The sequence below is a fragment of the Piliocolobus tephrosceles genome, chromosome 5 (genome assembly GCF_002776525.5).
Source record: "Piliocolobus tephrosceles isolate RC106 chromosome 5, ASM277652v3, whole genome shotgun sequence".
Taxonomy (NCBI): domain Eukaryota; kingdom Metazoa; phylum Chordata; class Mammalia; order Primates; family Cercopithecidae; genus Piliocolobus; species Piliocolobus tephrosceles.
In genome coordinates, this window is record NC_045438.1 from 46,811,868 (window position 1) to 46,830,020 (window position 18,153).

The window sequence follows — 18,153 nt, forward strand, 5'->3', positions numbered from 1 at the left end:
CACCTAGAGGTTGGATAACTGTTTTTTAAAAACTTCAAAACAGGACCTCGAAAAAAACCACATAACATGACATTACATAATTGGACAAAATTGACATTATAGCTAATTCCCTCAAGATGGCAAAGCTAATGTTTCTCAAATTTAGGATAAATTTAAATGTATCCTAAATAAAAAATAAAGAAAATGAAGAAAAGGAAAAAGAATCTAAAACTTTTAAGAAACTTACTCAAAATATAAATTATTAGTCCCAGTCTTCAAGGGATTCTGTTTTGGATGGTTCCAGACTGGTGTTGAAGAGACTGGTGTCCATATATGCAAAAGAATCTAGGATCTTCCCAAGAGATAAAGCAGTTGTAGTAGAGTTGCAAGTGTGTTTCTGGGTGTCATGAAAAACTGCTACTGTTAGAACACGAGGCTACTTATATCCCCTCTAGCATAACAACATTGTTCTTCATTTGTATTTGATGTACTGTATAGGGCAGAGTTATTTTATACCTAGATTGGGAAAACTTTATGATTATCCTTGGAGAGGCTTTAGTATCTATCTTTGATTATTGGTCTCATTAGGGGAACTTGGATTTATGATATGCAGTGTAAAGTTTAAAATGTGTTTGGTGGCAACCAAATCCAGTTTGCTCACTGCTGGATTTCTCCTGAAACCACCAATTATTGACTTGGCTACATGACTTGGGGGTGATAAAAAGACTCCACTGAAACTTCTGCCCTAGCTAACCCAAAGCCACTGTTTGTGATAGAGACCCCGGTAGTCCAATCCACAAATAAAGTCTATCCATGTGTGAATAGGCACCTAGAGAGCTTGCACCTGGTTATCTCTCTGTCCCTTGGTGCTGATGTGCACTGTCTTTCTCGCACTGTATTATACATTTTGACTTTAAATGAAATTGTTACATGAGTGTCTTCTGCAAGTCTTTTGAATCTTTTCAAATAACTAAACTCGTGCAATCTTTGCATATGCAGAGTGTTGTTATTGGAAAAGTTAGCATAACATACCTTTATATTATTTCTTTTTTATTATTATACTTTACATTCTGGGATACATGTGCAGAATGTGCAGGTTTGTTACATAGGTATACCCGTGCCTTGGTGGTTTGCTGCACCCATCAACCCATCATCTATGTTAGGTATTTCTCCTAATGCTATCCCTCCCTTTGCCCCACATGCCCCAACAGGCCCTGGCATGTGATGTTCCCCTCACTATATCCATGTGTTCTCATTGTTCAACTCCTATGAGTGAGAACATGTGATGCTTGGTTTTCTGTTCCTGTGTTAGTTTGCTGAGAATGATGGTTTTCCCGCTTCATCTGTGTCCCTGCAAAGGACATAAACTCATTGTTTTTTATGGCTGCATAACATTCCATGATGTATATGTGCCACATTTTCTTTGTCTAGTCTATCATTGATGGGCATTTGAGTTGGTTTGAGTCTTTGATATTGTGAGTAGAGCTGTGATACATACGTGTGCATGTGTCTTTATAGTAGAATGACTGGTAATCCTTTGGGTATATACCCAGTAATGGAATTGCTGGGGACTGCTGGGTCAAATGGTATTTCTGATTCTAGATCTTTGAGGAATTGTCATACTGTCTTCCACAATGGTTGAACTAATTTACACTCCCACCAACAGTGTAAAAGCCTTCTTATTTCTCCACATCCTCTCCAGCATCTGCTGTTTCCTGACTTTTTAATGATCACCATTCTAACTGGCATGAAATTGTATCTCATTGTGCTTTTGATTTGCATTTATCTAATGACCAGTGATGATGAGATTTTTTTCCTATGTTCATTGGCCGCATAAATGTCTTCTTTTGAGAAGTGTCTGTTCATATCCTTTGCCCACTTTTTGATACAATTGTTTGTTTTTTTCTTGTAAATTTGTTCAAGTTCCTTGTAGATTCTGGATATTAGCCCTTTGTCAGATGGATAGATTGCAAAAATTTTCTCCCATCCTGTGGGTTACCTGTTCACTCTGATGATAGTTTCTTTTGTTGTGCAGAAACTCAATAGTTTAATTAGATCCCATTTGTCAATTCTGGCTTTTGTTGCAATTGCTTTTGGTGTTTTAGTCATAAAATCACTGCTCAAGGAAATAAGAGAGGGCACAAATAAATGGAAAAACATTCCATGCTCATGGATGGGAAGCCTCAATATCATGAAAATGGCCATACTGTCCAAAATTTATAGATTCAATGCTATTCCCATCAAACTACCATTGACTTTCTTCACAGAATTAGAAAAAACTACTTTAAATTTCATGTGGAACCAAAAAAGAGCCTGTATAGCCAAGACAATCCCAAGCAAAAGGAACAAAGCTGGAGGCATCATGCTACCTGACTTCAAACTATACAATAAGGCTACAGTAACCAAAACAAATTGATACTGGTACCAAAACAGATATATTGACCAATGGAACAGAACAGAGGCCTCAGAAATAACACACACACCTGCAACCATCTGATCTTTGACAAACCTGACAAAAATCAGCAATGGGGAAAGGATTCCCTATTTAATAAATGGTGCTGGGAAAACTGGCTAGCCATATGCAGAAAACTGAAACTGGATCCCTTCCTTACACCTTATAGAAACATTAACTCAAGATGAATTAAAGATTTAAATGTAAGACTTAAATCCATAAAAACCCTAGAAGAAAACCCAAGCGATAACATTCAGGACATAGGCATGGGCAAAGACCTTTATATAATTTCTCAAATGATGTCCACTAATGATAATTTGATACAACTAAACTATTGAGTTAGTGTGATGATTGTCTCTAGTAATATCTATGCTCAGATAAATCCCTCTTAGTAGTAAGAGAAATAGTAAAGATGAACTCAGATTTGTATAGTTTTAAATCAGTAAGGAAAGAAGTTTGAATAAGAATATACAAAGGAGAGAATGATATATACAAGAATTTTATAATGGTGATCTTGCACAGAAGATCATCATCATACGGTTATTAGCATGCCTCAAGGTCCTTGGATCAGCAGTTAACTTCCATACTCTTTCTGAGAGGCTTTTGCAGAACTTCAGTTTAAAATCACTAATGGGTGTGAACATCAGTGTATCAAGGTTCCCTTTCATTTTTCTAGAGGGTTGGGAATGATGAGGTCATGAATAAATATTCCAGTAAAAATGTCCTCATATCACTGGATTTATACATTAGAATGTTTCAGCTAAGAAATAAAAATCTCACTGTATTTTAGCCATTGTGAGGATTGTGGCTTTTCAACAGGGGAATGCTTAAACAGAGTCATAACATAAGCACACTATTTGAACTAGTACCTAGTAATAACGCACAGAGAGGGACAACCGCATACAATCCATCTGGAGATGCTCAAAGGTTTTTTTGCAATTTTATCAATGTCCCATACATTTTTTTCCAAATTAATTTAATTACAAATGAAGCATGAGCAGGACATATCTTCTGCTATCTTGAAAATGTCTTTCCATTGCTGTTTAATTGGCCAACTTGTCCTTCCAGAATAAGTTGCTCATTTTTCATGAGATGTACTTAGTTTTCACAAATATTCTTCAAATGAAACTTCTGCTTGAGATAGCTACAGATTTTCTTCCATAGGCTCCCAAGCCACAGAGAACAGAGACCTTTTAGTTTGTTTACTGAAAGATCCATAATTATGTTGATTTGGGTTATTTACTTTTTAACTCTATCTGGAAATGTCAAGCCAAATATTAGATATTTTCTAGATTGGTAATTTTACATTTTAACTGTTTTTTCCTCATTTGATTCAACTAATTCAGGAGATCTAAGCCTACTTACAGATGGAGAGAATATGGTCCTTTTTATGTTAGTTGTTGAGTCTATTTTAGAACTATTTGAAAGTTTCCTAAAGTTTATTTTTCATCTTTATTTAGTTTACAATTTTGAGTATTTATTGAAAGAAAAGCTTCTGAAAGTGCCTTATGCAATGCCTTTTCTATTTTTCTTTTTTAAATGTTACGCCAATAGGTTATTTTAATCTTCTCTTTTCTACTCTTGCATTTAAACATTTTTCTCCATCAAAGGCTAACAACTAATTGAATGAATTGGTACATATTTACAGTATGGACAATAAATATCTAATAAAATTTCCAAATTCTATAGCAAGCATTATGTTCTGTATTCATGAAGTTTAGGAAAATTATTAACTATAGGTCCTAATTTGGCTTTATACCAGTTTTTTAATTCAACTTCTATACATCTGACTTATGTTCTAGAAAGTTTAAAATGTTATACTCTTTTCCAGTGAAAACTCTGGTGACAGAGTAGCTCATTTAGAGAGTCAGTTAAAGTTGCACAGCAAAAGAATGAAATGAAAAGAAGGTAGCGTTCAGAAGGTTACCAAAGCCTTGACAAAAATCATCTTTGAATTGGAAAATTTGTTTGTAGGATGCCAGCTAAAGAAATTGACAATTGACTGTGGTATTTTATCTCCCAATTTATCTAGAGCTTCTTTTAAATATTTTAATTTATCAACTTCATCATATCAAAACTTCCTGTATGGCCATTGTTATTTTAAATATCTATTTTCCTATCTATCTATCTATCTATCTATCTATCTATCTTCTATCTATCTATCATCTATGTATCATCTGTCTGACCTGTATTGGGAAAACAAACAAAAAAAAATAGGATTAATGTGTGACTTTATATGGGAAGAATAAGTTCTTCCAGAAAAATGTTTGTATTTAGACAGAGACAAATTCCTGATACACAAGGAAGAGAGGCCACTAAGTTCTGTCAAAAGTGTGTGCTTGCTAATGGTGTCTTAGATTCCCAAAGCAAATAGAGCGTAGGAAGGCAACACACAATCACTAAAATGAAGTCATCTTTCATAAGTTGACAACACAGGAAGTATTCTTGTAAAGGTATTCTAGGAAACTTAAGGCTGAGTGATCTACCACTTTTGACAAATTGGTTATCAATTTAAAGGATCTCCAAACAGCACTCAGGGCCAGCTTGGATTGGACACTTCTTAAGCTTACATGTTCCTCTAATGTTTAGGTACTATCCCTTATATAGCCAACAGAAAAAGATGACTCAAAACAAAACAAACTCACAAACAAAAAAGACCCATAAAATAAGACTTTGTGTATGTATGTAAATAATAGCAAAAGCAAAGAAACAGCAAGGGAATAAACAGATATGGAAAAAATATTTATCAAATTGTGTATCTCTAAAGTGAAATATTTGTTGACATAATAAAAAGTTTATGTCTAATTACCAAATGGGGCATTTCGAAACCAAAGGTTATGTGACTTAATATTATAAAGATACAGGTGAAATTACCTTATGCAAAGACCTAAGTTTAATGGCTTTCTATATAAAGACCGACATGATTACAAATCCTAGGATAACCATATAAATTCAGCAACAAGAGCTCAGTAAAATTAGCCCGAGCAAGAAAATCGTTGAGACTGACTCACATGGTAGTACTCAGGAAAGACAAAATGTGGGCATGAGGGGATCCAGTGAGTGACCCTGTTGATCAGAGCATCTCCTGGAATGTTATCAAATAAGGGGTCTTCAATATTATCTTGGTGAAGCCTCTAGAAATATGAAACATACTGAAGCTAAACACATAATTAAAAAAAAAAAAAAAAAAAAAGCACAAAAGCTGGCTGCATGTGGTGGCTCATGGCTGCAATCCCAGCATGTTGGGAGGCCAAGGTAGGCAGATCACTAGGTCAGGAGATCGAGACCATCCTGGCTAACACAGTGAAACCCCATTTCTACTAAAAATACAAAAAATTAGCCAGGTATGGTGGTGGGCGTCTGTGGTCCCAGCTACTTGGGCGGCTGAGGCAAAAGAATGGCGTGAATCTGGGAGGCGGAGCTTGCAGTGAGCTCAGATTGCGCCACTGCACTCCAGCCTGGGTGACAAAGACTCTTCATTTTATATGGAGTTTTTAGAAAGTGTGGAGTTTAGGGATTGAAAACCTTGCAGACTCTGAGAGCTGGCTGACATCACCTGTAGCAATACGATTACTCATATGAGACTGTTGATTAGTTGGCACTCATTTATTGAAGTGATTCTGATCCTGCCTGAGTGATTATCAGAAGTAAAGGCTGACAGTACTTGCTTGGCATCCAAACACATGTTCAGTGAGGCAAGTTGTTGATTGACTGACAGGTTTAGCACTGGTTCTGGTGGTTCCTTGTTGCCATGGCTACAGAACAATGAGTCTTCTCCTAAATTTATGGAAATGATTTTATTCTCACAATTTGGGAAATATTCGTCCAGACCAAATATTTTGTGATTACAAAATTCTGTGAAGGGGTTGTCCCAGAGCCTGACAGATTTTTCTCTCACTCTGAAATACAAAATACATTTTATTCTCCATCTAGAGACAAAAGATAAGCCAGGCATTTAGAAACAAATTCTGGTCTTTCCTTTCCAGAGATGGGTTAGGGGAGATTTCATTCTTCCTGGATAAGTTCATTAGAGGTTACTAACTCAAAGGCCCTCCAGTTTCAGATACAGATCATTCATGATTCATGAGTAGAGGAGTGAGATTTAAGGTGTAATATAGAGCTATGCAGTAAACAAGAGAATGCAGATTCTTGTAAAGAAGTCGATGAAATTTACATTGAAAGCACTCTGCTGGCCAAAAATGACTTGTCTATGAGCTGGACTTGCTTACAGACAATGACTGCATCAAAAGAAAAGTTTTGTTAGTTTGTTTTTTAATAATTTATTCTATCCCATAATCATCATTTAACCTTCACTGGAAATAAAGTTTTATTTGGGTGTTTTCTTTTTCTGAACATGTAGAACCGAGTCCCATCCACAGAATATCATCTATTTATAATGCTGATGTTGGAAGAAAAAATCATTTTTCTAGGTTCAAGTATGTCACATTAGGCTTGTAATGAGATTAAGTTTGGGGACATAATTGCCTAGGTAAGACAATGATGCATCCTTATTTGTGTAATAGTGAGCATTTTTTAAAAAGCATTAAATGCCATAAATCATGAAGGATGCAAAGATGACTGTGTCTCTGGTGATTAATATGCATGTTGTTATTCCTAGCAGAAACCTTGGATTCATGCTAAAATGATTTTTCTCATCACAGGCTGTGAGCCCATTCCTGTCCGCTATCTTGAGTGGAGCAACATCGAATCCATCATAGCCATCGCCTTCTCATGCCTGGGAATCCTTGTTACCTTGTTTGTCACCCTAATCTTTGTACTGTACCGGGACACACCAGTGGTCAAATCCTCCAGTCGGGAGCTCTGCTACATCATTCTAGCTGGCATCTTCCTTGGTTATGTGTGCCCATTCACTCTCATTGCCAAACCTACTACCACTTCCTGCTACCTCCAGCGCCTCTTGGTTGGCCTCTCCTCTGCGATGTGCTACTCTGCTTTAGTGACTAAAACCAATCGCATTGCACGCATCCTGGCTGGCAGCAAGAAGAAGATCTGCACCCGGAAGCCCAGGTTCATGAGTGCCTGGGCTCAGGTGATCATTGCCTCAATTCTGATTAGTGTGCAACTCACCCTGGTGGTAACCCTGATCATCATGGAGCCCCCTATGCCCATTCTATCCTACCCAAGTATCAAGGAAGTCTACCTTATCTGCAATACCAGCAACCTGGGTGTGGTGGCACCTTTGGGCTACAATGGACTCCTCATCATGAGCTGTACCTACTATGCCTTCAAGACCCGCAATGTGCCCGCCAACTTCAACGAGGCCAAATATATCGCCTTCACCATGTACACCACCTGTATCATCTGGCTAGCTTTTGTGCCCATTTACTTTGGGAGCAACTACAAGATCATCACAACTTGCTTTGCAGTGAGTCTCAGTGTAACAGTGGCTCTGGGGTGCATGTTCACTCCCAAGATGTACATCATTATTGCCAAGCCTGAGAGGAATGTCCGCAGTGCCTTCACCACCTCTGATGTTGTCCGCATGCATGTTGGCGATGGCAAGCTGCCCTGCCGCTCCAACACTTTCCTCAACATCTTTCGAAGAAAGAAGGCAGGGACAGGGAATGCCAAGTGAGTTGTCTGACCTGGGTTTGTTTCTCTTCTCTCTTCCTTTCTCTGTCTCACTTTCTCTCTCTCTCTCTCTCTTTCTCCTATCTTCCTCTAGTTTTCTGAGTTATCTTCCATTTCCCCAGTGTCTTTCTCTTCCTTTCTTAATCTTTTCTCCCTTTCTTAAATCTCACATTCTGTTGCAGTAAGAATGCAGAAGTGAGGCTCCTCTCTGTTTTCATTTCTTTGAAAGAACAGGAGCAGGAAACAATCCTTATTCTTGCCTAGAAGCGGAAGCTTCGGTTCTGCCAGTAACTTACCCTTTTGCATGGGTCCTCCGATGGAGCACCATTGTGCCCCTGGAGGCTGGGTCAGAGAGGCAAGCACTAATTATAATGTCTGGTTCTGACCATGGTGAAGGTAGCTTCTGTTTTTCTTTCTTTTTTTTTTTTTTTTTTTACCATTCTGGAATCACACCACTTCTAAACTGGGGTGAAGGGGAGGAAAACTTAGCACCTGGAGAAATTGCCATGTCAAAATTTGATCACTACTGAGCACTAAGTATGTCCTAAAGTAAGATCCTGCAAGCAACTATCTTATCATATCTCTCTTATTTATTGAACCTGAATGTATATTGTAATAAACATGTTCCACGATGTTTTACATGCATTGGGTCATCTCTGCTACTGCAATGTCATGATCAGAATAGTTTCGTAGTCATAAAGCACCAAAAAAAAAAAAAAAAAAAAAAAAAAAAAAAGGAAAGGAACCAGGTGATAAGCCCAAATCTTTAGACTTGTGTGTGAACACTAAAGTCCTGATGAATTCTATTCAAAGTCCAGATGAATTCTATTTCTATAATTCTTCTGAGTTGTTTGTATAATAAGCACTTTCCTATCCTTTTTCTATTTTGAGAAGAAGCATATGTTAAACTTTGCACATGTCACCTCTTTCTGTGACCCATGAATACAAATTTCATGTAATGATTTTTATTTCAAAAATAGCAGGGATGCTTGAAGTTCTAAAGGTAACCGACTTAGCCAAAAATTAAGTCATTTTCTCCACTAGCAGCGTTAATTTTACTCTTTCAAACAATCCTTTAAAAGTAAAAAGGAATTAAGAAAATTATAATAATAAATAAATACAAATTATAAAAATTTACAGCAGACTACTTTTCTCACCTACAAAATGAGGGGCAATGTTGTTCCTGCTGAAAGATTCAGATGGATGAAATAATTATTAAACAATGTGTACCTTATCATGATTATTATTAAAATTTTCTTAATCCCAAATGTGATAGTAGAATTTCTGTAACTTTTCAATGTATTTCCCTTTAGTTATTCTTTGTCTAACTGGTATGAAACTTCTCACTTTAACGCGTGCCAAAAATTTTACATTCTTTAAATTTCTTGGTTTTGTATCTTTACTTTCCAAGCAGCAACATGGACATCTTTTGCAGAATTTATGTACCTTGAGGATCTAACGAGGGAGTCTTTGGGAAAACATACCTTTGAAATCCATTTTATGGATTTCAAGTGAAGACATCCCTAATTTTTTCAAAACTAAGATGAAGCTAATAATGTATGCTTACTTCTTGGTATATCAATTTTTAAGTTCGTCATAAGATGTTGATCATAAAATTTGGTTAGCCTTTTTTTTTTTCTCTCTCTCTTACCATGTTTTTTTATTCTAGCCAAACTGCCCTCAGTAGCAAACTCCTGGCAGGGAGTTAACAGGGAGCATGAAAGCAAACCAACAGTGCCACGAAATGGAAGAAAAAATAAACAATTAGTCTAGATGTAAAATGGCATCACTAACAATTTCCATTAAGAGGTAATAAATAAGAGGAAAGAAAATGAAAAGAAAGAAGGCATTCCTTAAACTGGAGTGTTCACAAGGATTAAAAGATTCACTTTATTGCATCACCTACGGTTTTCTGAGGGTTCCATTACAACATCCGCCATTATTCCACTCCATGTTTCCAACTACCTTGCCTTTATTATGGTTCTTCAGAAGCTTTCTTCTAATTTTTGGGTATGGGTCATTTTTGAAAGTTGTTCTTCTAATTATTTAAGGTAAAGAGAAAACCTACATAATTAAGTTATCTTGTGTTGGTTCCCAGGAATATGCATTTTTGAAAGGTGTCCCAGTGATTCTATGTACAGACAGATATGGGCACCTGTTTAAGAGAACAGTGACTAATGAAGAGTATGCAGTGCTTGCTGCAGAGATGAGTTGGAGCTATCTGATGTCACATTAACAATGCTGAGCATTTCTCTCGTGTCTAGGCATTGCTGCAAGAGATTACCTTCCCACACCTGGAACCACTTTCCTTAGAAACTGAGAACATCCCCTTCATTATTAGAAATTTAGAAATTAATTTCATGTGGGATCTTGCTTTTGAGAGAAAAATCAGCATGATCTAAATTAACTGGATTGCTTATCTAGGAAGTGCTGCTTTCATCAGTAAATTGTTGAACTATTAGCTGTTATTTATCAAACATTATTAAATTTGTTTAATGAGAGATATATTTCTAATTAAAAAGTATAACCTGCAGCTTTCTGAGTACAACTTATACCTACTCCAATATGCACCAAGCAAATGAACTGACACAGAGAGAGTATTTGAGGCTAACCTTCTATGGAAAACAATCATATGTTTACTCATTTTTTTCTCATTTATTTGTCTGTTGCTCCTGTTGTAACTATGTGAGACTGTAATTTTAGTATATAAAAAAGAATCTCAATGCTTATGTTTTTACCTTTTTATTGCCATTTCATAGTTTCCTAGTTTGTCTCCAAAGTTACAAAAACCACAAACAATCTAATATTTTTACAGCAGCAAAAATCTGCTAGAGTTTTGCCAACTGAAGCAAAGGGGCTAAAAACTCTAGAGAACACATCACCCAATGAGTTTATTGCTATTCTGGATGTGTAATTCCTACATTTATGGTACACTGAGGGTGTTCAGCAGTCTGCATGTGTAGCTATAAACACAGAACAGATGCTGTAATGAAGAGCTTCCAACTGATCTATCTGTTTGAACATTGTTTTGAGGCATTGCAAGTCCAACAGCATTCTCATGACAGGCTGTTTCTGAGATACGTGGTTGGAATGATGTTGCGTGTCTGTTTTTAGCAAAGTTTACTTCAATTTTTATTTTATTCACAGCTGAATATCTGACACAACGAAAGGTTTGGGCACTTGCTTTACATTTTCTGGAATAAAATTTAGGAGGAGCTTAATCAATACACTAGGTGTTTGAGTTACTTGAGTTATTTATAATTAGAAGTCCCATCAGGCATACTCCTAGTATGCCTGTGAGATCAATTGAAGTTACCTTTGACACCTCTCATTTCTTTAGCTTTTTAAAAAAATGAACATGCATGGAAAAAATATTCAGGACTCAGTAGATTTAAAAATATTGAAAAAATGCATTTATTGGAAATAGAAAAAAACAGAAATCCATGGACATAAATGAGGAAGTAAATTAATTAGATCCAAGTAATTTAACACTTCCTTTTAAGGCAAAATGAGTTAATAGTATTCAACTGAAAAATTCAAATATCTTGTAAATGACATGCTTCTTTAAAGAGCAATTATATCAATGATTACATGCCAAACTAACATCTCTAGTTAAATCCTAGATAAATAAAATCACTGAGTGCCAAACAGTGTGATGGCACATGGAGCTGAAATGTGACAATACATTCCTATGACGTTTTGCATGCAGAATTGTGTACAAAACTAAAAACAGTTACAATCCTTCCTCCCTAAAGGCATCAGACTGACACTAGGAAGTAATGTTAAAATATAGGTTACTAAGTAAATGGATATTATTATGCTACCTTGATTATTTCTTGAGTATTTGAGTACTTTTTTTTTTAACTTAGTCAAGAACCAAGTGAAATTCTAAATGGAATGATGCTCTGAGGAAATTTTCCACTTTGTTCTCTGCTAGAAACATATTTTGTCCACCAGTAGAAGCAAATAAGCCTGCAGCATTAGTCATTATGCCCTGGGTAAGCATTCTGATTTTCTTTCCTCTGATTATGAAAAGAGATGTATTAGTGAGCTTACAGCTATCACAGCCAAATAGAAGTGACATGTACTCCTCTTTTCATTTTTGATACAGTTCTCATTTATGTTTATAGCTCTGCTAAATTTTTATTATTTTTAATTGACAGATAATAACTATACCTATTTATAGGGTACACTGTAATATTTCAATACCTGAATATCGTGTGTAATGATCAAATCAGGGTAATTAGCACATCTATCATTTCAAACATTTATCATTTCTTAGTGTTGGGAATATTCAAAATCCTATCTTCTAACTTCTTTAACTGTTGTTAACTATAGTCACTGTACCCTACTAGAACTTATTTGAAAGAACTCATTTACTATTCTGGCTCACAAAGAGGATAATCTTGTCATTTTGAAATTATTTTTCTCTTAATCACACAATGTGTCGCTTTAAAAGCTATTGTAATTCTTCATGATATTTATAGTAAACATCAGAAGATTTTATTGAAACATTTGTAATATAATTTTACTACTGGATAGTAATATTTATTGAGGACCAATTTCTCATTCATTCATTTATGCAATCAATCATTATTTCAACAGTAAGCTTAAAAGCACTTAGGTACTTGATATGGTGCTAGGTAGTCAAGATAAAATATATATATATGAGGCAGGCACTGACTCTACCACTCTTGCAATATGGGAAGGGAGACACTAAAAAAATATAACTAAATGTACTATGTTAGGTGCCATAGTAGAAAACCAATATAACATTCTCAGTGCCCAGGGAAGAAAGAGATTAAGTCCAGCTAATGGAGTAGTATCTGTAGAAGGACTGGAAAGATCTTCCAGTAAAAGTACATTTGAACTTGACCATAATGGGTGTTTTTCAACTGGAGAAATTATGCTATAGTAGACCATTTTACATAGAGAAAATAACGTAAGTGACGATTCAAAAATGTTAATGCACTTTCATGCCACGACATAATGAAGCACATAGAGAGGTGTAGCGTTGGGCAAATTTGCAAATGCAAGAAGAATGTAGAATACAGATAATGGTTAATGTCCCAAGAAGAAGTTTCAGTACTTTTTCTATAAACCACAAGGTGTAATAAAAGTTTTTGTGAAGTTTCATCATCATGTGTAAGTTTAATGGGAAGAAACTGACTTATAGAAAGACTAGTTAATAGAGTGCCACAGTAATCCAATAACAGGTAAAAATAAAAGCCTTAAACTACAGCAGTAGAGTGAAAGTTGAATCCAAGGCATGCATATGAGAAAGTTTTCTGAGCATAATTCACTAGACTTGAAATACCAGTTATGCGAGGTGAAAGAAATAATAAGAAAATAGAATAAATAGAATAGGACTCTTATGATTTGAGCCTGGGTGAAATACTGCTACTACTGAAACAGATAATGAGTACAGGAGCGGGACAGAGGAGATATTGACAAGCTGGGTTTCAGATTAATTCATTGAAAATGCTATAAAGTCATCCAAAGAGAGGTATCCATGAGGTTCTTAGAAATTTAAGTCTGGAGTTTAAGAGAAACGTCTAGGCCAGACCTCTAGATTTGAAGATCAATTGTCAAAATACTGAAAGTGCCCAAGAGGGTGGTTATGACATGAGAAAAAAGAAGTACCAGGAAGAACAAACATTAGGGAACTCTTAAGAGGTAAGATAAGGAAAATCTGAAGGCAGCAGACAAAGGTAATCATAAAGAAAGTGGGAAATAAAAGGATGCAATATTATGGAAACCAAGGAGACCTTGTATTAACGTGCTCAGGTTGCCAAAACAAAATACTACCAACAGAGCGGCTGAAATAAAAGATGTGTATTTTCTCACAGTTCTAGAGGCTGAAAATCGAGATCAGGGTGCCAACATGGTTGGTTTCCGGCGAAGGCTTTCCCCTTGAGTCACAGACAGCCACCATCTTGCTGTGTGCTCACATAACTTCTTCTTTGGGAGATAGAGATAGAGGATATAGATAGCAATGATAGAGGCAGCGAGACAGTTCTGTTGCGTGTTTTGTTTGGTTGTTTGTTTTTTACATGGGCACTAATCCCATTCTAGGAGCCCCATCCTTATGACCTCATCTAAACCTAATTACCCAAAGGCTCCATCTCCAAAACAATCTCTACTAGGGCTTCAATAAATGAATTTTGGGGAGAATGACTTATATATTCAGTCAATAACAGAATGTTTCAATAAAATAGAACTTGAGGTCTTATCCTTGGAATCACCAAGGGTGGGGACTGTATGGTTAACCTTAACAGGTTTCAGTGCTGTAATCTGGGTAGAAGTTATACTGCAATAAGTTGAGGAGTTTGGCATTAAAAGAAGTAGGAGATTCTGACAGTTTTTAAGGAGGTTGAAGAGGAGGGAGGAAGGGTATCATAGAGGAGAACCTTAAGCTTCTTTATAATACCTGAGAAAAGAGGTGACAAAGAAGGAAAAGTTGGAAATGTAGGAGTGAGATCATCTGGTGTGTGCTGGGAGGCCTGGCCGAGAGCTGAGCTGTTACAGCAGAGCCATCTGACATTAACGGAGAACTATGACGATGAAGCACCAACTCTGAGGATGTGTGTGTGTGACACTGGTTCTCACTCAGCTGTGTATATAATGGTTGATATTAAAATAGTATGAAAAATCAGGCTGGGAGCTTATCATCATTTTTATTAAAATTTGAAAATAAAACGCATCCTACTAATTTTATTGAACCTCTGGACTTATAAATATTGATAGTAAGATTTGAGAAGGGCCAAATGAGGGACAGCCTGGAAAGGAAGGTGTGCTCTTCTGGAATTACTGATGGGTTGGAGCACTGTCAGCCTGTAAGTAGGTGCCCTTTGTAGACGAAAGAAGGGTAGACTGGGAGTGGTGGCTGATGCCTATAGTCCTAGCATTTTGGGAGGCCGAGATGGGTGGATCACATGAGGTCAGGAATTCAAGACCAGCCTGGACAACATGGCGAATCCCCATCTCTGCTAAAAATACAAAAATAAAATTAGCCAGGTGTGGTGGCACGCACCTGTAATTCCAGCTACTTGGCAGACTGAGGCAGAATAGCTTGAACCTAGGAGGTGGAGGTTACAGTTAGCTGAGATTGCACCACTGCACTCCAGCCTGGGCAACAAAAGTGAAACTCCATCTCAAAAACAAAACAAAACGAAAGAAGAAGGAGGAGAAGAAGGAAAAGAAGGAGAAGAAGGAGAAGAAGAAAGGGTATTGTGTATCCAGAGTTAGATTCAGTTGGGGATACAGCATGCACATCTGTTCTGTGTGACTGGAAAGAGTTAGAAATCCTTAGATCTGTCCCTGAAGCACAGACAGTCATAGTGCCTAGGTGGCCAGCACAAGGATATTTTGTTTGAGGTAAAGTCTTGTGCTCCTCAAAAAATCAGGCTAGAGTGTTCTCACTTCCTGAAAGATGCAACAATTTTTCTTCACCTGAAGGCCCTTGGCATACTTTAGAATGAACATAGCTTAGTAAGTAAATGGCGTGTGGAGGAGAATGCTGCTGCAGGGGACCACCTGGAGAGCCACACACTCAAGGGAAAGGAAGGGGTGAACAGCCCCAGGATAATGGAGATGCACATTCCCTTTCCCCAACCTGGTGAGGCAAATTTGCAGTCACCACCATTTCCTTGTTTTTTTTTCCTTGCAAATAACACACTTGCTCCATAAATAACACAGAAATAGCTACTTTTAATACTTATGGCTCATATTTTCAAGTTCTCACCTGAGACAGACCGTGAACACCTATTATGCTATGGCTTCAAAGAGAACATAATTCCATTTAAATATAGGTCACCTTTTATATTTCAGATTCAAAAAAAACTTGTAGAGTCAATACATATTCAAGTTCTGAAACTTACTATTTTATTCTCATATGTTAATGTGTAGTTTCTAAACTGAATTCATAAATATGCCAAGATAATTATCTGTAATGGCCCAAGGTGGGTACGTTCATTGCACCATCATGCAAATAAAGAATCTGAGACTTGGAAAACTCAATGCCATTTTTATAAGAGGAAGAAATGGGGCCAAAAATCATTGTTTTCTGGATAAAATCATTTATTTTTTATCATTCAATGGCTCTCTATGTTTGTTACCACAACAATGTTTTTATTATTCATGCATTAAATTCAGTTAATAAGAGATAGAGCCTATTCCCAAATAGTTCATGGTATAACACATAGTTACAACAACATTGTGTGCATGAAATGATAAGAAACAGTAAAATGTGGTGATTCATGTGAATGGGAAATTTCGGAGTCAGATGTTGTTTTTAGTCAGCTTGAACTGCTATAACAAAAATATCATAGACTGGGTGACTTAACAGCAGAAATATATTGCTCACAGTTCTGGAGGCTGAGAAGTCCTAAATTAGGGTGCTAGCAGGTGGGGTCCTAGTGAGGGTCCTCTTCTGGTTTGAAGAGGGTCATCTTCTCATTGTATCCTCACATGGTAGAGAGCAGAGGAGGGAGGAAGCAAGCTCTCTCCTGTATCTTCATTAAGGCACTGATCCCTTCATGAGGGCCCCACCCTCCTGACCTAATTATCTTCCAAAGGCCCTACCTCTTCATACTCTCACATTGGGGTAGGACTTCAACATATGAGTTTTAGAGAACACAAACATTTAGTCCATAGCAGATGTCTACCGAGTGACCTGTTTTCTTTCAAATTACTAGTCCTTGGGCAAATTGCTTAACTTCTATGCATTTGAGTTATAAAAATGGATAATAATAGTGCTTATCTCATATGGTTCTGAGGAGGATAAAATGAGAAAATGTGTATAAAGAGCATAGCATGATACCTAAATAATTGAGAAAAATCTCAATAATTGTTAGCCAGTAACATTAAAATTATAAAAACATGGGAAGGTATATGAAAGTTCATATACTATACTAACATAAAATTCTTAATTACCCCTTCAAGTAAAGAGAGTTCTAGAAACTGGGGATATGCCTTAGCCTTATGCATTTATTATATTCATGCTATAAAAAATGGAGGGGCTGTAAGTCTGCTGGAAGTGGAGGCATGCAACTGTTACTCAGTGTGAGATGTGTGAAGAAGGACACCCTGTATGACACAGTTTGGCAACCTGTCCATGCTTGGCCTCAGCTAAAGAAAGATGAGGTCATTTGCATTCCATCTGCTAGCCTTAGTGTCCAGTATAAAGTATTATCAACTTAAAACTGAAGTTGAAGCAGACTGTGTGAATGTATTGGAAAGCCAGTCAGGGGGAGCAAAAGTATTGAGTTTAGAGAACAGAGAAAATAAGAGGAAAGTCCCAGTGGGTTTGGAAGCTTCAGATCATAAGAATAGAGCCTAAAGGATCATTAATTAGAACACTTTGGCTGCAAGTTATAGTTGACAACTTAAGCTAGTCTAAGCTCATAGGGTGGGGTATTTAATGTAAAAATATAAGAAATAATATCGGGTATCTCATGTGACAGAGAAGACTGGCTCCAGAGCGGAAAGGCTCCAGGTTTCTATCTTCCTGTCTCCTGTCTCACCCTGTGCCTTCTTCATCTTCTCCTCAGATGTCTTTATTTCGTGAGCACTCATGGTGAGTCTAAGGATAGCCATGCCAATGCTCATGAGTTCACATGTTGTTATAAGTTCAGATACCCAAAGAGACTGACTGAATTCCCTCCACCCACAGGGTTCTCCATAGCACAGAGAGAAATACTGTCCATGGAGGGGGAAGAAAACTCCATGGCTCTGTTAGAGGATCCATTTATTATGAAAGTTTGAGGTGTAGAGTCAACTAAGTTTAAAAGCCAGACCTTATCTTCACTTCTATTATATGGGTTTCTGGCTATAAAATGTCTCTCTGTTGCCTCAGGATGAAGACTAAGAAAAGACAAAAGTTAAGTTTTGTTTTGCTTTGCTTTGCTGTCTTATAAAGAAAATAGATCTTTAGAACATTGTCTTCTGAGTTAATAAAAATACATTATAAGTTACAGAACAATAAAATATTATTGTTAACATTAGTTAATAGAATATAAAAAGAAAATCTGTGACTATTTAATCAATTTAACAAAAAAAATGTGCCTATAATAAGATTTTATTTCAACAGAGTAAGGGAAGCTGCCTATAACTGAAGGCAACTTAATACT

General features: G+C 36.7%; 1 protein-coding gene across 4 annotated transcripts in view; it reads left to right on the plus strand.

Annotated features, from left to right (window-relative positions):
* Positions 1–18,153, plus strand: part of GRM1 (glutamate metabotropic receptor 1) — a 440,038-nt gene that overhangs the window by 393,774 nt on the left and 28,111 nt on the right. For all 4 annotated transcript variants that reach the window (XM_023194785.3, XM_023194783.3, XM_023194786.2 and 1 more), the window contains one exon: positions 7,093–8,023. In XM_023194785.3, the coding sequence (XP_023050553.1) occupies positions 7,093–8,023 (931 nt within the window). The remainder of the gene's footprint in view (positions 1–7,092; positions 8,024–18,153) is intronic.